This window comes from Notamacropus eugenii, chromosome 2, assembly GCF_028372415.1.
Source record: "Notamacropus eugenii isolate mMacEug1 chromosome 2, mMacEug1.pri_v2, whole genome shotgun sequence".
NCBI lineage: Eukaryota > Metazoa > Chordata > Mammalia > Diprotodontia > Macropodidae > Notamacropus > Notamacropus eugenii.
Window position 1 is genome coordinate 65,997,830 of NC_092873.1, and position 23,232 is coordinate 66,021,061.

A 23,232-nucleotide genomic window follows, 5' to 3' on the forward strand; every position below is an offset into this window, starting at 1 on the left:
CACACACACACACACACACACACATACATATATATTTCCTCCAACTACCCTAATAATAAGCAAGATCTCATGAGTTAAAAATATCATCTTTCCATGCAGGGATGTAGACAGCTCAACTTTAATAAGTTCCTTATGATTTTGTTTTCCTGTTTAGCTTTTCATGCTTCTCCTGATTTTTATATCTGAAAGTCATATTTTCTATTTAGTTCTGGTCTTTTCACCAAGAATGCTTGAAAGTCTTCTATTTCATTGAAATTCCATTTTTTTCCTCTGAAGTATTATACTCAGTTCTGCTGGATAGATGATTCTTGATTTTAATCCTAGCTCCTCTGACCTCTGGAATATCATATTCCAAGGCCTTCAATCCCTTAATGTAGAAGCTGCTAGATCTTGTGCTACCCTGACTGTATTTCCATAATACTCAAATTATTTATTTCTGGTTGCTTGTAATATTTTCTCCTTGACTTCTGAACTCCAGAATTTCGTTACAATACTCTTAGGAGTTTTCCTTTGAGGGTCTCTTTAAAGAGGTAATCAGTGTATTCTTTCAATTCCTATTTTACCCTCTGGTTCTAGAATATCATGGGAGTTTTCCTTGATAATTTCTTTAAAGATAATGTCTAGGCTCTTCTTTTTTGATCATGACTCTCAGGTAGTCAAGTAATTTATAAACTATCTCTCCTGGAACTATTTTTCAAATCAGTGGTTTTTCCAACGAGATATTTCACATGGTCTTCTATTTTTTTTCATTCTTTTGGCTCTGTTTTATAATTTCTTGATTTCTCATAAAGTCATTAGCTTCTATTTACTCCATTCTAATTTTTAAGGAATTATTTTCTTCAGTGAGCTATTGGATTCTTTTTCAATTTGGCTAATCCTGCTTTTTAAGGCATTCTTCTCCTCATTAGCTTTTGGACTTCTTTTGCATTTGGGTTAGTCTATTTTTTAAGATATTATTTTCTTCAGTTTTTTGGGGGTGGGGTCTCCTTTAGCAAGACGTTAACTCATTTTTCATAATTTTCTTGCATCACTCTCATTTCTCTTCCTAGTTTTTCCTCTATGTCTCTTACCTGATTTCAAAATCCTTTTTGAGCTCTTCCATAGCCTGAGACTAATTCATATTTTTCTTAGAGGCTTTTGATGTAGGAACTTTGACTTTGTCGTCTTCTTCTGGTTCTATGTTTTGATCTTCTTTGTCACCAAAGATTTTCTGAGGTTTTTTACACTGTTTGTTCATATTCCCAGTCAAATACTAGACTTTCTAATTCTTTGTCAAGATAGGATTCTTCTTCCAGTATAGGTAGGGGTGAGTATACTGTCCCAGGCTTCAGTCACTCAGCATCAGTCACTCAGTCCCCCACAATCTGTGGGCCCAGAGCTCCAGAAGCAGTTACAGCTTTCACTGCTGCTGCTGGTGGTGCTGTCATCAGCACCGCCTCCTCCTCCTATGCCCCAGGGCTGGGGCCAGAGCCCAGCCAGACCAGATCCCACAGAGTTTTTCCGCTGAACTTCCATATGGTATTTAGCATTTGTGGGTTGAGAAGTCTAGAAACTGCCACAGTTGCCAATGATTCAGTCCCCTGAGGATTTCTCTAACCCTATCTGTGCAGACATGGCCCATGCTGGACTGTTCTACTCCCAGACTAGTGCAATAGATGCTTCCTGTTGACCTTATAGGTTGTCTTGTTCTAGAAATTTGTTTCACTCCATCATTTTGTGGGTTCTGTTGCTCAGAATGTATTTAGAATCATTTTTACAGGTATTTGGAGGGGTTTGGTGGAAGAGCTCAAGCAAGTCCTTGCTTTTACTCAGTCATCTTGGTTCCCAAGATTTTCGTCTTTTACTCTCCCTTTTTTAATCCCTCCTTCTGTCTCCTCACTCATTCTACTGTAGCCTCTCTTCCTCCTGAGAAATGACAGGAGTCATTTTCTCTTATGACTGCACTTTGACTTGCCTGGGATATATCACATATTCCCCTCTATGTTTTTCTTCCTTTCCCCTCTTTTATGTGTCCTCTTATTTTGACATTTAATCCCATAACAAGCATTGATTCACCTCTACTTGGGATGTTGTGAGGTTCAGCCTATGATATCTTACGCTTGTTTCTTCACCATCACTTCCATTTGATTTCTGCTTTCACCTTTTTCTTCTCATGTACATTTAGAAAGAGTCTCAATGATTGTTGGTTGGCTGTCCTCCTGTTGCTCTTGCCCCTGTTTTCTTATATTTTTGTTATGTTGGACATTTGAAAAGCAAATACTTTCCTCTGTGTGGTTTTCTTTCTGGGAATTCTCTGAAAGCTTCTTCTTCATTATTGAACATCCACATTTTTTTCCCTAACAGTCAGGCTCAAGTTAGGTCACCTTGGGCTGAGTTTGAGCTCCTTTGCTTATAGGAACATGTTATTTCAATATCTCCTACAGTTTCTGGTCAGTGCTAAAGAGTTGTGTTTTAAAATTTCTTTTGCTTTATTCTTGAAAGTCTTTCCCCTTGTTGCTTAGAAAATGTGTTGTCAATGGAATTGTTCAACTGAAACACTGGAGTTTACAGCATAGGAGTTTGGGGAGTTTTGTTTAATCTGGGGGTGATCTGTGAATTCTTTTGATAGACACTGTTTTTTAGAAGTTCTAGGCAGTTTTCTTGTATTATTTCTCACATTATGATGTTTTTTATTTTAACTTGTGTTCTTCTGGGTCACTTAGTTGGTTTTTGAGATTAATGTTTTTCATGCATGGAGATCACATTTTTCTTTCGTTTCTTTTTTTGGAGGCAATTGGGGTTAAGTGACTTGCACACGGTCGCACAGCTAGCAAGTGTCTGGGACCAGATCTGAACTCAGGTCCTCCTGATGTCAGGGCAGATGCTCTATCTACTGCTCCACTTAGGTGCCCCCACATTTTCTCTTAATGTTATTGCTTCAGTTCCTCTTCTCCCAGTTTGTCTTTCACTTCTGTGTGTACGCATTCCCACTGAGTTATTTTCTTTTCCTTTGTTGGTGACACTTGCTACTGTGGGTTCAAAATTTTTATTCTGCCGAATACTTCTGCTGTGCAAGCTATAATTCTGCATTCACAATTCTTATTTCTCTTTTAAACTATTTGGATTTGGTCATTTTCACAGAGTGAAAAATGTGATGTGTATATCAGGGTAGGGTATTTTGTTACTTTCTTTAAAGTTTAGTGGGGCAATGACTAATCAGACCCTCACCCATTTACCTCAAATATGATAAGTAAGGGAATTGTAAAGTCTTAGTCTTCAGGGAGAAAATAAGAAAGAAAGACTATAGAGAAGAGGGAAGCAGAGAGAGGAGGGGGATGGGAGAGTGAAGGAGGAAAGCAGGGAAGAGAAAGGTTGAGAGAGGAGGCAAACAAAAGAGGGAGGGGGAGGAAAAAGGATAGAGGATTCACCGTAGAAAAGACAAGAAGAATGAGGGAGAATGGGGGAAGTGGGGAAGGAAGAGGAAGACGAGTGGAGGAAGATTCTCTGAGAGAAGGGACCTCAGTGGCCGTCTTGTCCAGTTCTCTCGTTTTGTAGGTAAGGAAACTGAGTCCTAGGGAGGTTGTGACTTAAGAGGGGGAGCGTTCACCCACATGCTTTGGGAGACAGGGAAGGAGGAGGGGGAACGAGAAGGGGGAGGAGGAGAAAAGGTGACTGGGAGGGAGAAAAGAGAAATGAAGGGAAGGAAGGGAAGGAGAGGGGAGGAGAGAGAGGGGCAGGAGGGAGGAGTCCAGAAGACCCGTGGGCTCCTCCCCCATCCCACCCCGCCTCCTGCAGGCTGGCCTGAGGGCGGGGCCAGGATCCTGGCTGGGGCTGTGAGGTGGGAGGTGGAGGAGGAAGGAGGCGGGTCCAGGGGGCTGGAAATGGGGAGGGGCTAGGCTAATGAAGAGCGGGTGCCGCTAGGGCTGTGGGGCCTGGCCTCTGTGGGTGGGCGGAGCTTGCCGTGGAGGAGCTCGCAGGGATGCGACGAGGGGTGGGGCTAGAGTCCGGGTCTTCGGGCCTTGGAAGGGGGGGCCAGGTCGCTGGGGGCCGGGTCGCTCTCAGGGGGCGGGGCCTAGACTCTGGTGAGGAGGCGGGCTGCCGGGCTGGGGGCGACCTCTGGAGGCGGGGACATCCGAGACGGCCAGCCGGGATTGGACGGTGAGGGGGAGGGGACGTGATGCCGGCGGCGGCGGCTTGTTGCCCGTTGCTAGGGCGGCGCGCGCCTGGCGACAGAACGCTGTGGGTCCGCGCAGGCGCCGTTGTGGAGCGCGGTGTATTGTGGGATGGGCCGGCGAGCTCGGCGGCGACGGCGGCGGTGGAGGCGGGAGCGGCGGGGCCAGGCGGCGGCCTGAGGTGGCCCGGTCGCGGCCGGGGCCGCCATGAACGCGTCGGTGGTGAAGCGCACGCAGGACTCCCTGGGGAAGGTGATCAAGAAGCCTCCGCTGACGGAGAAGCTGCTGAGCAAGCCCCCGTTCCGCTACCTGCACGACATAGTCACGGAGGTGCGGGCACAGGCCGGGGGGGCAGGGGAGGCCCCGGGGGGTTGGGCCTAGCGGGGGGTCTTCTGTGGAGGGCGGGGCTGCCGCCGGCGGCCCTCCCAGCTCGGCAAGCTCCCTCTGCCTGTGCAGATCGCCGCTCACGCCTCCGGCTTGCTGCGGGCAGCCCCTGGGGAGGGGGAGGGGAACCTGAGCAGAGCCCCCCTGGGGGGTGTGGGGGGGCGGGGAGCTGCCCAGCAGGGGCGCCCCCGTAATGTGCACGCCGCAGAGCCAGGGGAGTCGGATTCAGTGACCACCTGCGACCTGTGGGGTCCAGGCTCCTCCAGCCCCTGCCCTCCGGAAAGGGTCAGGTCCCGGGACTGTTTGTGGAATGCTGATTTTTTAGTCTTCCCAAGAACGTCCGAGTCGGCTGGATGTGAAACTTCCTGGGCTGGGGTGTTTGCCCGCGTTGCCATGGGAGGCCGGCGCGCTTCCCGACTGCCGTCTGCCCGGAGGCTGGGGGGGTGCGGGTCGGGGTGCGGGTCGGGGCCCTTAGCCCCCCGGTGACGGGCACTGCTTGGTTCTTGGACCGCTCGGGTCATACAGACGTTCTCCCTCTTGCTGGTACCAACCTTCCTTTGTCAAAAACCAACGAAAGGGGGAAATCGATCCTGAAAAACCATGTATTCTGTTTAATGCAACTAGGAGACTGAGAAATTGAAAGATGTGTTTACTGCTGTGGACTAGCCAGTCTATAAAGTGCAGCTGGAGTTTGGGTTTGCATGAAAGAAAATGGAATTCTGTCCTTGAACAACAGTCCCCAGGAAAGAACTAGTCCTTGGAAGATGACCACTTTTGTGCTTTGTGCCGTGCATGGGACAAGATGAACTGAAATAGGACCCCAAAGTCGGGTCTGGTTAATTGGTTTGTTGGGTAAAAGCAGTTAAAAGAATGAAAGAATGCCAGTTTGATCTAACTGAGCTTCAGAAGTGCCTGACACTGCCCTACAAATGTTCCCAGTTTCATGTCATCTCCGTGTTTGATAAATATGTGCCATCTGTTTCTTCATCTGAGTCATTGATAAAAATGGTCAACAGCCCAGACTATCCACCAGAGACATCCCCCTAAGTTGCCACAGAGCCATCATTTGTTTATGCAGACTACGTTCGCTCAATCAGTTGAGAATCTAGTTGATGGTACTGTCATGTAGCCTGGGGATTCCCAACCTTTTTGAGTATGAGAGTCCCTTTTTTCTAAAAGAAAAAAATATATAGACATATCGCATAATGGATATCAATTGAAAAGTAAACAACAAAACATTTAATTCACTGATGTTTAAAAATGAATTTACATTTTCTTCATAACGACCCCATTTACATATGCTTGAAAAGTAATACTTAAGTCTGCTTCTGACAGCATTTCCGTTAATGCCACCGTCACCCAGCCAGGGCCTCCCGTTCGAAACTTTAGAATTAACCTCGATTCTTCTTCATGTCCCTCACCTTCATATTCCAGTGTCTTTCACCCTGTACTAAGTCCTGTGAATTGTATCTGCAAAATCTCCTGCATTCAGCTTGCTCTTTGCTCATTGATTGAAAGCTCTGGGTGCTCCTGTCTTGGCCATTAACTGTTCGTGCTGTTGAGCCAGTCATTACCACTCCCTGAGCCTTGATGTGTGTGCCCATCTCTAAATGGGGGTTGTATAAGGGGTTAGCCCCAGAGGGGCAGCACTGGGGACCATTTGGGCATGTGACAAAGAGAAGAATTGAGATTTGATGTGAGGATAAAATTCCTAACAACTGAAGTTTTCCCCACATGCAGGGGCTGCCTGGGGAAGGAGAAGTGTCTTCATGCAAAGGTCGGGTGCCCATTTGGAGTTGGGTTATGCAGTAGGCAGATTCTTGCTTAGGTAGCAATTGGCCTCAAGAGCTTCACAGGCCTCTTTTGTCCCTGAGAGTCTCTAACCTCTAAGGTCCTCTGAGGTCACCTGCTTCTTTTTGCTCTGGCATTCTTAGGTGCATTGGTTGAGGTAGTAGTAGCAAGACTGAGGGAGAAAAAGAAACAAACAGAAGGACTTGATTATTCATAGGGAGGCAAGATACTTCTGTTGTGTATAAAGAATTGTGGGCCCTCATCTTTTTGCCACTATAGCCTTTCATTGATAGGATGCTAAATTCATCTTATCTGCCAATGTAATAATATTTAATGTTTGCCATAACTTGATGGCTAGAGGTCCTGCCTTAGAGTCAGGAAGACCTGGGTTCAAGTCTTGTCTTTAACATATATTAACTCTTTGACCACTGGTAAGTCATTTAACCTTCATCCCCATATCTACTCACCCACTCCCACCCCAACTTTGAGACTATATAAATTCCAGATGAACTGGTCACCTGCTTCAATGCAGTGAGGCTCCACACAGGAAATTCCCTAGAGCCATGAAATCTCAGGTCTGGACCCCTCTAGCATCCCCCCAAAAGAAAACACCTTTGAAAATTTGCAGGCTCTGTCACCTTGTCTGGTAGGGTGGGTAATCCAAACATCCAAGGTTTTGTCCTCCATGATTTTTGCCCATGATTTTTCCAGAGGGGCCCTGGAGACATCACAGATTTTGTATCTTATAGGGCCAGTTGATTTGACCATCAGTTTCTTTAAAATGCTAGGACCTCTGAAATCTTGAAAAAACTTTTTGATAAAATCAGTGTAAAGCATCAGAATTGCTAAAAAAAAAAAATGGTGTTTTGTTTTTATCTTATTTTTACTGATGCTTTTTTTGTCATGTGTCAGTATGGTATGGTGGATAGAAAGCTGGCCTTGAAGCCAGGAGTGCCCTGCTGACCAGGTGGTAATCATTGGTTTGGGCAGCCTTGAGATTCTCCAGATGTAGAGAAGGTGCAGATTTGGATTGATGAGGGGCATGTCCTTAACCAGGAGTTTCTTATACCAATGATCCAAACCTTTACTCTTTTCATCTGTTTTGTTTTTACATCACATGCTTTTTCCTGATTGTATCTTTCCTCTATTGAGCTAACCTTTGTGACAAAGATTAAAAAAGAAAGAGGGAGAAAAAACAGTTTAGTAAAACTGACCAGTGTATTAATGATATCTGATAGTGTAGACAATATTCAGTTCCTGTTCCCACCTCTACAGTGAAGAGCCAAGTATGGGTGTTATAATTGTAGTTATTATTATATATTATTATATGTAATGTTATTACATATATAATTATATGTAATATTATCATAATTATAGTTTCTCTTTTCTCCCTCCCTTCTTCCCTTCCTACCTGCCTACCTTCTCCACTTCCTCCTTCCTTCCTTCCACCCTTTTTCCCTGCTTTGGTTCTTTTAGTTTATAGTATAGTCATTGTTTGTATTATTTTTCTGGTTTTGCTTACTTCATTCTGCATCTGTTCATAGAAGTCTTCTGTACTTTGCATTCATGAATCTAACTCTGCCTTTTTTTTTGCTTCAAGCTGACTTGAAGGGTTTCTTATGGGTATAATCCAGTGGCAAATAGACCCGGAAAGATCTAAAGCTTTGGGGGTTTCCATGTAAACCTGTTACTGAATCTGGACTGATGCTGCTTTTTGGTGTGATATTAATAATTGACCTTTTCCTTATTTTTGAAGGTAATTAGAATGACTGGTTTTTTGAAGGGCCTCTACTCAGATTCTGAGCTGAAATCTGATAATGTTAAGGTAGGTTTGAAATCATCTCCCTGTCTTGGTTAATGTTTTTAAGTTAGTAGTTTTTCTTCTTCCTCCCCTAACCATTTTCTCAAGGGAATTCTTGAGAATTTCTCACATTCTTACAACTTTAAGATAAAAAGCTCGGTCTTTGACTTAGTAGCCTGGGGAAAAACACTTCAGTTCTGCCACTAGCCTCCTTTTTGGAGGGAAAAATGATAATTGAGTGGCAAAGTGAGATGGTGAAAATAGCTTATTGCACACTTCATTTTACATTTGGTTAAGAAATTAAGATAGCATCAGTGAAAGAGACGATTTATTTTCCTTTTCTTTTGGATGCAAGGAACTCTCTAAGGTCGTATTTATTCTTTTCTTTGAAAGCATTTGATATGCCTTCCCTGATATCTTCTTTATACATTTTATGTCCTTAGGTCGTTTACTAGTTAGCCCTAGGCATTAATTAATTCTAGGTATTAATAAAGTCTCACAGGGTTCGTCGTATAAATAGTAGAACAGTGTTTTATAAATTTGAGAAGATTTTTCTTTAGAGAAAGGCAGTTGGAGATTTTTTTTTCTAAATCATTTCTACATTATTTGGAACTCTATCCATGTTTCATTTGCAAACTTGTTTATTGTAAGGGGATGGATTTCTGATTTGGTGCCATATGTGATCACTTGAGTGGTAGCATGACCTGGGGAGCAGAGTTCTGCATGTGGAGTCAAGAGGGCCTCTCTTTTAAAACCTACTTTTGACCCTCGTTAGCTATGTGACTCTGGTCAGATCTCTCCTTCAGCTTCCTTGAGTCTCAGGCAACTTCCAAAGATTTACCTACTAACTTTTAACTGAGTTGTCAGTTTTGTATTGGTAGAGAGTTCCCACTCTGGCCATTCCCATTTGCATATGATGCTATATCTGTACATTGTAATGAAATCAGGCTACTTACTGTGCTTACTTGAAACTATTATTCTGGTAGACCTGATGAAAACTAGTATCTTAATCTTTTATGAAACACATATGCCTCAATATGTATTTATTATTTGTTGAGGGAAAAAGACATGCTAAATCAGAATGCTGCCTTAAAGACTCTCCTTCTGCTGGGTGTCTCCAGTGAACCTGCCTACCTTCAGTGCCAGCATGGCAGAGCAGGAAGCTCACTTTTGTCTTTTGTATCACAAACAGCTTTGATTTGGGGGGAGATCTTGGAACCCCAAGATTTGCAATTCAGTGGTAACCTCAGGAGGGTATTAATTATTGGGTTCACACGATAGGCTTGGGGGGCAAGAAACAGCTTGGGACTCTCCCCAGAACTGAGCTCGGCTGGGTCTCATGCTATCCAGTGCTGGCCTTGGCTCCTGGGCTGTTTCCAGGATTTATCTAATGACTATGTACTCATGTCTTAACTAACTCATGGTGACCTTGGTGATCTGAGAAGGGTGTCATGTTAATGTTCCCATAGGGATGAGATTTGTGATTCAAAGGTTTATGTTAGGAGATCAGTTCAGTCCTGGAATGTACTGAATAGGATCAGTTTTATTTACTTACACAGATCTCGAATTTCTAAATGTGAAGTGCTTTTCAAATTAACCATGTTTATTAGTGATGAGAACTTTATCAGTACAACGTGTTTAATGCTCTCCATCCCCAAAGAAAGAACTGGTATCTGAATACAGATTGAAGCAACTTTTGTTTTGTTTTGTTTTTAAAAAGATTATGTTAGAGGTGATATAAATTATGACTCTAAATATTTGCTTTTAAATTTCAATTTATTAGGATAAAGATGCAAAAATTAGCTTCCTTCAGAAAGCCATAGATGTTGTGATAATGGTTTCAGGAGAACCATTATCTGTGAAACCAGCAAGAATTGTGGCAGGACATGAACCAGAAAGGACGAATGAGCTGCTCCAAGCAATTGGGAAATGCTGTCTCAATAAGGTAATGTTTCAGGACCAAGTTAAAACAGAGTCCTCAAGAACAGGAGCCCATCACACAAAGAAGAATGTCATGACCTTACATGTTTTCCATGAAACCAGGGGCCTTTTTGTTCTGCCATTCTGGCTTCCATGGTGCTCCCCAAGGGTCCTTCTGTTTCTGTTGCATCATTTGCAAAACCGGGAGTGGAGGTGGGGCTGGGGCAGGCTGCAGCCTTGATTTCCTGGCTTTCATTCCTATTAGATGAGGGAAAGGGATGGATAACAGTAGCCCAGCCTAGAAGCTCATGCAGGTCTCTTATCTAGAAACCTCTCCTGAAATTCCAATTAGAGATTCATTTCCTTTACTGAAAGTGTTACATAAATGTCTGTTATTTTAAAATGCCAGACTAAGTCTTCTATCTTGGTGTGTTATATTTTTATTCTTAATGGGTATTTTATTTCATACCACCTTCCTTGCTGAATATATCCTGCCCCTCTTCACTAAAGGTAAAATACCTCTAATTCTCACTTTCTAAAGACAGTAGAGAGGAAAGAAGAAGCCACCTCTTTTTCCTCTGGGACCAAGCTTGGCCATTGTAATTAGTGTCAATTACTTTAATCAGATGATCTGACTAAAGCCTTCCTGATAGCAACACTCTGGAAATGGAAGTTTTCTGTATTTAGCAAAGGCAAGGACCGGAGAGTCCAGGAAGACTTTGGGGCAGGGTCGGTGGACCCTGGACAGTGGGCAGAAGGTAAGGGAGAAGAGATGGGGTCAGAGGGGTCAATGATAAGAGACTTCTCTAACTTCCCAGTTTTGCCTGAGGCTGCTTATGTGTGTTACCATACCAGATCAGGTGGAAAGAGTGTTTACCTCAGCTTTCTCAAGCTGAGTCAGGCCTCCCTCATCTTGGTTAGTTCAGGCAAGACAGGTAGAGGCTATTTAGGTCTCTCTGTTGATCTGTGAAGAGGAAGAGGAGGAGAGAAATCAGAAATGGAACAGAAATTGGATGAGGAGGAGAAACTGAAAGATCTGCCACCTTTTCCTCCTGCTGTTATTCTGGGACTTACCCTTTCAAAAGCACAAGGAAACAAGCAGTAGTCAGAGCCTGCTCTGTGCTGGGCACTTCACAGGTCAGCCAAACAGAAGCATCAAGGTGAAGTTCATGACCTCACGTGTATTATGGGTATTTGCTTATTTGATCCTCACAGCAACCCTCAGAAGGATAAACCTCCTTTTTGCAAAATACTTGCAGAGGAGGGGGAATGTTTCTCTGTCCTGAGTGGCTTCAGTGCATTTTTTCTGGAGGCAGGCAGAATCCTGATGAAGGGACATTGTGACCAGGAAGCCTGATAAGTATATGCCCATATATCTTCCCTAGTCTTTCTCCCACTTTTGATCCTGTATCATTTCAGAGGCCGGGGCTGAGCTGACCCATGGGTCACATGGGACCCCAGATGGCTTAAAGCCTTTGGGAAATAGAGAGAGAAGAAGCCTACTTAGCACTCTCACCTTCTTAAGTACCCAGCCAAGAGCTACTGGAACTTGAATGTCCTCTCTCCTCTTCACTGGCCTTGAGGAGTGGGGCCTGGAGATCTTTTCACTTTTGTCTGATACCTTTTCCCCCAGCCCCACTGGTGTCTGAATTGCCTTGGTGAGTGTTGTTATGTCCTCCTTCATGCAAGGAGGGAGGGAGAAAGGGAAGCCCAGTGTGCCCAGGAACAGTTCTGCTACTGAGATATTGTTAGCATGGCAGCACCTTGAGGTCAGGGACCATTTCCTTGCCTCCGCAGTGCCAAGCACAGGACCTGACACGGAGCAGGGACCAAATCAATTCCAGGCTTGTTTCCTGAGTGATTGAGCACAGTGTTTCCTGGTTGCGTGCTCTAGGCCTCCACAAGCTTCTTATAGCTTTAGGACGGGGCTCAATACCATCCTCATAGTCTTGTTTTGGGGCCAGCCTTCTCAACTCTCCACAGCTATGACCCTCAGAGGTAATCTTGTGGTTGGCATGATGTCCACAAATCTAATAGATAAAGCAATCTCTTCAAGGCCACAGGAGCTGGAGCTCAGAACCAGCCCTGCTATGCTGACTGAGTCACGGTCTTCAGGCAGAAACCAGCATCATGTGGTGTTTTCATCACAGACTGCAGTGCAACAAGACCTCCTTTGTCTAGGAGGCATCACAAGCAGGGGCTCATGGTGAACAGTCTGACCCCAGTTTAGAGAAAGCTTGCGCATGTGGAATCTCAACCTTGAAAAACCATTTTTACTTAGTCAGCCTCTGCATTAGTGACACAACATTTTAATGCAGACAGCTGAAAAGTGAAGTGTTAGAGCAGGTTTGGACTTCGGTTCTTAGAATTGTTGACTGACCAAGTAAGAGCAGGACAAGGGAAAGTCTCAGCATTGATTGAGGAACATCAAGGAAAGGCTGAGGAATCTCCCTGTACTCTGTCCTTTCTCTAAGTTTGATTCTGCTTAGATCCATTTACAAGGAAGAATTGAAGGCCACCAGTGGAGGTGACTTTTACTTTCACTGAGTCCAGCCCCATCAAGAGCATTACAAGGTGTGAGGGGGCACAGATAGAGGAGCCAGAGGAGAAGAACATCCATGGCCACAACTGGCATGGAACTAACCAGATTGGCTCTGGGTTTTTCTTTACTTCAGGGGAATGAGAAAGAAAAAGTAAATGTTTGCTAGAAAGTATGATGGAATACAAAGGAGGCCTCGGCTATTTGCTGTCTGGTGTGCTAAGTAGGATTTGTGGAGTAATAGTCACTTTTTGAAAACCTTGCTGTCAACAGGCTTTTGGTTCTTCCCTATAACACCATGAGTTATGTGGTAGGGACACAATTCTGAAAGTATTGAGACACTTCATGCTTTCAGCTATGGAAATCCAAAGTATATATACTGAGCAGAGATGTCATTTGTTGTCAGCTTTCCCCTGTGCTGCTGTAACCTGCTTCCCTTGGGCCTTGGTTTCTTTACTTGGAAAATGAAGGTGTGGGATGGCCTTGGCTCCATCCTCTGTGATTCTAGTGAAAGTGCAAATTCAGAAGTCAGCAGCCAGCAGCCCCTAAGTGCTGTGGGAGAGCTTCAGGGGAGGGAAAGGTTTCTGGGAAGGCCCAGACAGGCCCTCATGGAGGAAGGCCTCCTGGGCATTTATGTCTCTTGCATTTATCCCCATCATGCAGCTGAGCTCCTGTGGCAGCCTCCCCAGGGCTACACAGCTATCATGGTGGCAGCTGCCCTCTTGGTCTCTGATGCCTCGCCTCCTGCTTGGCCTGCCTGCTTCCTTTCTCTCCCTTTTCCAATTTCTACTTCACAAAACCTCTCTAAGGATCTTCCTAAAGTCCAAATGGACTGTGCCACTCAGCAGATCCTAGTTATTCTTGGGCTCCCCTTGCCTCTAGTCTCAACAGCGTCCTTTTTGATCTCAGACCTTTGCATGTTACTTCTCCTGAGGCATTCTGTGCTCTGGCTTCCTGGCTGTACCTAGAATGTTAGCTTCTTTCAAGGCACAGCTCAGGGGACATTTTCTCCAGGAAGTCTTTCTGTCTTTCTCTTTTCTTAAATGACTTCATTGCCCTAGTAGAGGTGCTTGGGAGATTGACATGGGTTTGTCTTGTCTTTGTTCCCCCAGGGTCTGGCATAACACCTGGCACATGAAAGGGTTTCATCGAGGCTGCCTTGCCAGCCAGGCCTAGTTCATGCAAGTGTGGGTGTAGTGATGAGACCTTGAAGCCTCATCTCCTGCTGGCCACAGGCCTGAGTCACTTGGGCTGTATCATGTGGATACAAAATAAGACAAGGCATCTTTTTCTTTTAGGTTCACCTCAATGTTTAGATGAGTGTAAGGCATATAGTAGGTACTCTGAAAGCATTTGCTTGCTGAAGAGCAGCCTCCCCTCTCACCTTAAACAGATGATTATCTGTTTTTCCTTAGAGCCTCCTTTTTTCCATAGAGAACCTCTCCAGTCTCTTGGTTGACAGACTTTGATGCTTAGTGCATGCTTTGGGGCCAACTGAGCAGTCACTAAAGCCAACAGGCTTGAGAGGTCAGTTGTGTTAAATAGTGTCACGCTCATTTTACTGCCAAGGATGCTGAGACTCGGAGGTGAATCGGCTTGCCTTCCATGGTCATGCTGCTAGGTACAGTATGGGAACACAGGAGGCCAAAGTCAGGGCTCCTAACACCAAGTCAGCATCATTCTTCTCTTCCAAGTAAGTTTTGATCAGCATGGGGCACATGCAACTTGAGCTCAGGGCAGTGTTGGTACAAGCATCACTTTTTTGGCCTCTCCAGCCGCCACTTCTACGGTATGTGAAACTATTGTCAGTGGAATTTAGGGCCGTTTGTTGGAGCTTTAAGATCCCAAGGTAGCCTTTGGCCGTTAGAGCTACTTTGTAAGGGCAGCTTGTCAGATGGTTCATCTTTATGATTTTGTTTTTGTTTTCCAGCCCCATGATCATATCATATAAGTTTATGGAACACAGGCTTCCTTTTCATCTAAATCAGTAGACATTGCTCTCCCCTGCTTCCCCTGCCCCTGCTCCGGAAACTGAGCAGTTTCCCCTTTGATTTCACTGATGGTTTGGGTGATCCAGGATGGCTTCTCAGCCACAGTGACTTGGGCCTTTGACCTTTCACCACTTTTCCTCAGAACTTTTCTCAATTCCTCTTGGTGTTGAAAGGACTTCTCTTCACCATAGGAAAGACCTTTATAACAACTGAAATGTGAGTATTCAGGTAGAGGCTGGATGACTATTGGCCATATTGCAGAAGGGATTCTTGTTTTGTAAGTCTATGTATGAAGGGGAGAGAAGACTCTTTTTAAGTACCCCAGTGCAAGATCAGTACAGAGATCCAGACAGTGCCTCAGTGACATCTCTAGCATGCTACATCTGCCAGGCACTGTTCTTTCTTTGATAAGCGTTTCACAGCAAAAATCAAAGCAAGCCAAACCAAAGGCATTTAATGTCAGCGATCTGGGCCTTGGGCTCTCAAGCTTGTATTTTCTTTGGTGATTTTATCATTTGATTTTACTGAAAGGTCTACAGGATCTTGTGCTTTGGTAGAAAGATCCCCGCACTGGGCGCAATACTCCTGTCTCTGCTTCCTGGCTGTGTGGTCCTGGGGGCATCAAATCACCAGCTTCTGAGCTCAAGCTGCCTCATTTGGAAAATGGGTACAATCACACCCTCTTTGCCTATTTCCCAGGATCATTGTGAGGGTCACATAAGAGATAGGGATAAGGACTGCTCCCTTTCCCAGTGCAGGTCAGTCCCATCTCTTCAACTTAGAGCATTGTCCAGAGTGCTGGAAGGTGAAATCATAGATTAGCTGGGGCTTGACCTGGTCTTTGTCCACAATGCCACATGACTCTTCAGGGAGATAAAGAGCTGGGCAGGGGCTAAGCTCACCAGCTGTGATGAATGTTCACTTGAATACCTGTCAGATTTGCTAATGCTCTCATTTTAACTTTTCCTTTGACTTCGTTCCCTTTTGGATCTGAAGCTGTCAAGCGATGATGCTGTGAAAAGAGTTCTCGCTGGAGAGAAAGGGGATACAAAGGGCAAAGCTCCCCTCGCCTCCAAAGCCCAAGAGCTAGATAATAAGGAGCTTAAGGAAGAAGAACCACGGATTCATAAAGACAAAGAGGTAAATGGGAGCTCCCATTCTATCCAAAGAGAACCTGCGGCCTTGGGGGAGCACAGGACAGAATTGCTCTTAGATTTTATTAATTTTTGTTTATTTATTTACTTGTTTAGGATAGGAGGAACTCCGAAATCAAAGACAGAAGCACCAGCCGAGAACGCAAACAAAGAGAAGAGTCTAAAGATGAAGAAAGCAAACAAAGAGAAAAGGACAGAGACAAAGAACGAGAGAAAAGCAAGGAAAATGACAGGGAGAGGCACAAAGATTCTGACCGGGACAAAGTGAGAGATGGGGACCGAGACCGAAATAAGAACAGAACCAAGCAGGAACGAGAGAGAGAGAAAAGTAGAGACAAAGACAGAGGCAACAAAGACCGAGAGTTAGAACGAGACAGGGACAAGGACAGGAAGAATGATGGAGTAAAAGAAAAGGAGCGATTGAAAGAAAGGGACAGAGAGAGAGAGAGAGATCGAGACAAGGGGAGAGAAAAGGACAGGGAAAAACGGAGAGAGAGGATGAAAGAAGGGGAGCACTCAAGGGAACATGAAAGGGAGAAAATCAAGGAGCAAGAAAAACCAGAAAAAAAGGTAAGAACCTTCACAGGGCCAGCCACCTTTGGGCCTCAGCTTTGGAGGAGTGAGGTGGGCAAAGCCTATATGTAGTGGAGTGTCCGTGACGTCAGCTTTCCTGCCTCTGCTCTGGCCTAGGAGCTCAATGGACTTGTTAAATGCCTGGTCCTATGTTAGGCATGCTTTAATGGTGGACTTCTTAGGCTTGTTGAGGCTAGGGCTTGAGCCAGATTAGTCTGATGAGCTTCACAGCCCACAGCATTGTCAGTGTAAGGTGTGTGTCTAGGGTCCGTAGACCTTCATCTCTGTCTCATCTTTGAGTTAAAGTTAGAAGACCCAAATGCTGCTGGTGCCAGTTGCAGTGCTACTTGTCATCTTGGGCAATGTCATTGAATGTCCCTGAGCTTCAGGAAGGCCTTTGGACCAAGTCATCTGTGAAGGTTCTTCTAGCTCAGAATATCAGAAGAGATCCATACTGGACTTGGTAGCAAAGGTTTAGTGGGATACTTTGTCTTTTGTAGACTTCAGTAAGGAATTAAGAAGTCAGGAAAACAGATACTTGACGTTGAGTTTTAAGGAAGATTCCTTTTTAAGGCAGCTGGCAAATAATAATTAGATGTCATTTAACTAGAGGTCTTGGGGACTTATTAATCCAGCTCAAATGTGGTTAAACAGAAAACAGAAGAGAGAAAAAAAATTAAATCTATGTTGATTTCATTATGCTGGGAGGTGCGAAGCAAAGAACATCATCATGGATTTTGATGTTTCATATGTTTTCTCAAGATTCTCTTTCTGAATATCAGTTCCTCCTTTAAGGCTGTAATTTAATTATAACTGGAAGAGAACTTTGAGATCACCTCAAACAATCATTTCTTTTCATAGATGGAGAAACTTCCTAAGCTCACCCAGGACACTGGGCCAGGATCACCGCAGAACCTAAATGTTCTGGTCCCCTGGCCCTGTGTTCCTTACACCATTCTGTAATGTGGAACCTTCTGTGTAGATATCAGAGGCAGAAGGGCTTCGATGAATTTATGCTAACTGTGGGACAGAAGCTGGGTTGATTTATTTCTATTTTTTAGTCCTCAGTAATGCTTTTATAATTTTTTCCCTCTCTGTGTGATTTTCCTTTTTCCTTCTAAATTGGAATATTTTTTTTTTTAACTTTTAGGGCAATTATTAGTTAAATTCTTGTTTATTAAGGTTTTATTATACCCCTAAGAGATCAGAAATTGTACTTTTAAATATTTCCTTTCATATACCCCCATGAAGTAAGGTCCTAGTGTTATGTTTTATAAAAACCTGAGGTCCATTATGACTTTTAGAATTTATAATTACTTTCACTTGTTCCTCATCGTTTAACCTCTCCCTAGGAGGTTGCCTCACATCTGGCTAAAAAGTGCCTACGCTGTAATGGATGACATTTTTCTGAACGTCGTTAGTGAAAAGAGACATTTTTCTTTGGCTCTTTGAAGTAGAAACTCAGATGAAAGCCTTCTGGAGTTCCTTTAGGGGATTGACTCCCCCATAACCAAAGGTTCCCTGCATTTCTGTAAAATAAATTTGGTCCGGTTGGATCTAGACTGTGCTCCTGCATAATCCTTGGGGCACATACTCATCAGTGGGATCTTGGGGTGAGTGGATGCAAGCATGTTAGTCACTCTCTTTGCTTCATTACAATTGCTTTCCAGAACAGTGGGACTGAAGAAATATTTTAGAATAACTACAGATAAAGGACTTCTGTTCACTTGTGAAAAATTTCAGGAAAGAAAGGGTTGGAGTTTTTAAGCCATCTCCATTAACTGCTTTGCTGCCTTCAAACAAACCTTGGGACTCCCTTGGCCAGCCTTGATGGTAAAAAGGAACCAGTGGCGTCCAGTAGAAAAAGCAACAAACTAGAGTTTTTAACGAACTTCGGCCATATTCACCCAAGCCACTTGACTGGTGCCTTGATTTCCTTGTAGGCAAAATACTTTGCCTGCCACGGGTTCTTTTGTGAAGGTTAAATGAAATATCTTTTTTCTTCCAACTTATGAAGAATTCCTTTACTCACATTTCAGAGAAACACATAACTTTGCCAGGTTTGTCTTATTTGATCAAAACATTGCTTAATGGATTAAAATACTTCAAGTCTTATCTGTGTCAGAGCATTCTGAAGAGTTATGAGCACAATCCAGCTGTTAGGTACATACCCCAAGAAAGTCATAGGCAAAGAGTATATACCCAATACCACAGGAGTTCATGTTAGAAAATTTTTAAAGGTCATATTAAATTCTCACCTACATTGCCTAGTATTTATGAGGGAAATTGACAGACCCCATCGGGTTTTTGAAATTCTGGTGTTAGGATTTAAAATAACAACAACAAACCCAGACATTAACATTGTGTGAACTCAGTCACTGAGAAAATAATTATCTTACTGTGCATGGAAGTTATGACAAATATTTTGATGTCTACTTAGATGTTATGTTACTTAAATATCCTGAGGTAAAGAAAAACGGTGTTTTAATCATTTTATAGGCCACAAGCACAGTGGAGAACTTGTCAAAAAAATTCTCAGAGTCGTCTATGAAGGACACCAGACTTGAAATGGACAAAGAGGTAAGCATGGCAAAAATGAACTTAAGCGCTTTAATATGTTAGGTAAAACATTGATACACTGCAAATGTAGTAGGGGATGTTAGGAAAACTGCCTTTGTTAACATAGAGTGAAATTGCCTGTTCATGCGTGTGTGTGTGTGTGCGCACATGTGTGCGTGTGTGTGTGTGTGTGAGAGAGAGAGACAGAGACAGAGAGAGGGAGAGAGAGAGGAGAAAACAGGTGCACATACCCACAGCTGAGGTCATGAGGCAAAGGAGAAATAAAAGATGATTAAAGGAAACTTTAAACAATCAGACATCATAAACTTTTACTCTGAATTCCTTTGTCAAGTTTTATTACTTTTGTTAAATGCTCAGGATCTCAGAGATTTTCCTCAGCCGCAGAGCTTGAATTTGATGTCATTCAGATTTGAACCTAAGGGCTACTGATAGGGCAAGAGGATATTAATGTATAGTCCTTACTGTACACAAATAAACCAGCTTCCATTCTGACCAGACCTTGTTCCAGACTTGGGTCCATGCTTTCTGGTGTTTCAGTGGGAGCCACATTAATGTTCTGACTCTTCATCTGCTCACCTTCACGTACTGTGTTACCTGAGTCCCTATACATTTAGGTTACATGGCCCCAAACAGGTTCTGTGTCCTCTTCACTATAGAAACTTTCTCTAAACCTTCCATCCTCTCCTCTAGTTTCCCCCATAATCCCATTCCTTTACCTCATACTTTACCGAGAAGATGCAAATCATTTGCCACAAGCTCCTTGTTCTCTCCTATCTAAACTCTCCCATTTCATCCCCCAATTTCTCTTCCTTTACTTCAGTTTCTAATGAAGAGGTGACCCATCTCCCCAAAGCCAGCCCTTCTGTGACCTCATCCCTTCTTGTCTTCACCAGCAGATCTCTCCCCAGCAGTCATCCCTTCTCTCTAATCTTTACCCTCTCCCTATCTGCTGGTTCCTTGTCTCTCCCACCCATAAATCATCCCTAGGTCCCACCACCTCTTCATGCTATCATCCTGGGCCTTTTGCTCCATTCTCCTCTTCACACTTGTTGCCTCCACTTTTTCTGTCTTTTTTAAGCCTTCTGCAGTCTGACCAGCGACTTTACTCTCCAAAGTGCTCAGTGATCCTTACTTGCCATCTCTCATGTTCCTTTTAGTGTCATCTTACTTGATTTGGATGCCCTTGGAGGCTTTATCCAGAGCTTTCTTATCTGCTCTCTGGGACTCAGCCGTCAGATCTCATTATCCAGCCTAGCCTCTCATTTCCCATCTTCAGGCCCACATCCCCAGGTGCCTGTGGGACATTTCCAATGGTTACCTATCCTACAGATATCCCAAACTGAATATGTCCATTGTAGATTTCATTTCCCCTACCTCCACCCCCCCCATTCATCTTTCAAACTGTACTATTTCTGCTGAGGACAGCACTGTTGTTCCAGTTACAGCTTTGCAAACTCAGGACAATTCTCAATTCCTCCCTCACCCATACTCCACAAATCGAATTAGCTGCCAGTCTTACTCGGTTTCAGTTCCACAGTTTCATTAGTAACTGCCCCATTCTGTCCACTCACACAATCACCATTTTAGTCTGGACCCCCATCCTTTTTTTTTCCTGGACTACTGAAATAATCTCGTTTTCTTCTCCAGCGCATCCTCCATAAAGCTCCCAGGATGACTTTGCTGAGCCAGAAGCCTAACTATGTCTCTCCCACCCTCCCTTCCCCCCATTACACACTAAGTGAACTTTATATGATCCCCTTTTCCTCTGGGATGAAATGCAGTGGGTTCCAAAAGTCTTACTAGATTTTACCACTAATAAAGCTTGAAACTACACTTAGACTGTTGGGACCTCAGGTATAAATTCTTCCATTTGGCATTTCAACCTCTTTACAATATTGTACCAACCTACCTTTCCAGACTGATTTCATATGACTTTGTTTTATGCACACCTGTGTTCCATCCAAAGACACCTACTCAGTGGACCCACAGTGTAACATTCTTTCTCCACTTCATCACTGTTCCCATTCCCTGGGATGTTCACTTTCTTCACTGTCTCCTCTTGGAGTCCCCACATTGCTTGAAGTCTCAACCCCAATGCCTACTAAGAAGTTCTTTCCAACTTTTCCCAGTTGTGCTCCTTTCCCCCTAATTACTCTGCATTTATCTTGTATATTTTTGCACATGTTGTTTCTTACATTAGGATGTCAACTCTTTGAGATCAGGGGTTGTTTCCCTTTTTCATCTTTGTTGCCCCAAAGTACCTGAAAAATAGTAGTTTTTTAAAAAATGCTTGTTAATTTGAACTGAATTGAATCAGAATCTTTCCATAACTTGGTGGATAGCACCACCTGGAGGCTAGCCTCTCTGTACTTAGCTAGGCTAGTCCTCAGATGACAGAAATGCTCTCCATCACTGTCCTGTCATTCTGAGCTTTTCCAGCCTGATGGAAGTTGCTGGAGCTTGCACTCCTCTGCCATACTTCAAGAAGCCAGGGTCATCTCCATGCCGTGATGAGGTGGGAGAACTTCACTGGACTGTTGTTAGCACTTTATTTTAAAAAGGGGAAACAATAGGTTCACTTGTCTAAGGAACATTGTAATAAGCTCATTGATATCAGTGGTAGAATTTCTACTTTGGCAAGAGTCACACCTTGTAGTTTCATTGAAATTAAATGTGTTTTAAGGGGTTTATCACTTATCTATATGCGCATTAATATCAGTCAGTATTAGATTTAGCCCTTTAAAAATTCTGTTGAGTAGAATTTATGTACTAAAGTATGTACTAGAATTTATGTACTGAAGTATACAAGTATGCTTAGTCATCTATTTTCTTTATCTTTTTTTGTCTTACAGATAACAGTTCAGATCTTTAAATTAGTTTAGTGTTTTTGGAGAGAAAGTAGACTAAACTTGTTAAATTCCTCTGGTTTCTTTTTATTTGAGTCTCGATAATTTGGAAATTCATTATTTCTTACTCTACCACTAGATATTTTACTTTAAATTTGTTTTCCTTCCTTCATGTGAGTTAATAACAGTCTGTCATTTATATATCACTGGCCACTCTTTCTCTTTTGTGAAAAAGTCCTTTTAATGTTGATGTTCTCCCAGGGATGCTCTAGGATTGCTAATCATGAATACCACTTTCTTCAGAGAATCAAGGCCATTGAATGAGAGACAGACTACTGGAGTAAGGGGGAGCATAGTTGTAATAATGATCTTTATATAAGAAATGATGCAAGGAAAGGGAAATGAGGAAATGTGTACTTATAAAAGGAAATGTACAAATATATGGTAAGAGCAGGAGATGGCACATGAGTTGTCCCAGAGGTCCATTGGTACCCACAAAGTATATTTTTAAAAAATGCCTTGAGTGAGGCATCTCATGCCTTGGATGTATCTGTAATAGAGGACCCATTGGAGGACAAGGTCAAGAATCACACAGTGCTGGATGGAGTGCCCTATCCGTGGGATCCTAGAGCCATTGCCATAGAATGCCTTTTGGTGTCTTTTTCAAACTGTGGTACTTAAACACAAAGAACAGTGGTACCAAATACATTCAATATCTTTTGCTGTTACCTCATGCTAAATAAAGTCCTTTATTATAATTGAGGATTTTGGAAAACAACCTTGTTCTCTGATATATACTAGCACAAAATTGCTAATGACCAGATGTTTGCTTCATGGTGGACACTAATTCATTAGAAATAGATAGGGGAAAAGTTCCATTATCAGTGGGGTTCCAGTAGTAGATGTGCATCTGGAAGCCCAGGATTGTCAGAGCTTGTCATGGATGGCCAATATAGGCAGTCAAGGTGGTGTTTTACAGATACAGAGACTGAGGCCCAGAGAGATAGTTGACTTGCTCAGGTTGTGCATCATGTTAGTAGCAGAGTCAGAGATTCAGGGGAAACATCCAAGATCTCTGGTGTCACTGGAGCTTTCTGACTGACTTGATACTACTACTTTAGAAATTTGATTTGGGAATTTAATCCTGACCTAAGATTTAGCAGCTGGACACTTTAGCAGCCATCCATCAACAAGGATTTATTTAGTGCCTACTATGTGCTAGGCATATAGACGGTGTAAGTGCAAAGTAATTGGGGAGGGGGGGGAGTGAGTTAAAAGGGTGGAAGGCCCTGGTGGGGAGACTGGGAAAGACCTCCTGCCCAGTCTGAAATTGGAGCCAAACTTTGAAAGAAGCCAGAGAAGGAAGCTTAGAGGGAGGACGTTTCAGGAATGGGGCTTAATTGTCATTTATAATATTACTGTCATCAAAATGGAAACAAAGGTATTTGAATGAAGTGGGAAGCATTTTCCATATTATACCAAGATAAAAAAAAAAACAACTA

General features: G+C 43.4%; 1 protein-coding gene across 6 annotated transcripts in view; it reads left to right on the top strand.

Moving 5' to 3' along the window:
• Window positions 1–4,215: 4,215 nt before the first annotated feature.
• Window positions 4,216–23,232, top strand: part of TRAF3IP1 (TRAF3 interacting protein 1) — a 94,075-nt gene continuing 75,058 nt past the window's right edge. For all 6 annotated transcript variants that reach the window (XM_072640698.1, XM_072640703.1, XM_072640699.1 and 3 more), the window contains exons 1-6: window positions 4,216–4,481; window positions 8,083–8,151; window positions 9,911–10,072; window positions 15,574–15,717; window positions 15,828–16,301; window positions 18,804–18,884. In XM_072640698.1, the coding sequence (XP_072496799.1) occupies window positions 4,359–4,481; window positions 8,083–8,151; window positions 9,911–10,072; window positions 15,574–15,717; window positions 15,828–16,301; window positions 18,804–18,884 (1,053 nt within the window). In that variant the 5' untranslated portion in view covers window positions 4,216–4,358. The remainder of the gene's footprint in view (window positions 4,482–8,082; window positions 8,152–9,910; window positions 10,073–15,573; window positions 15,718–15,827; window positions 16,302–18,803; window positions 18,885–23,232) is intronic.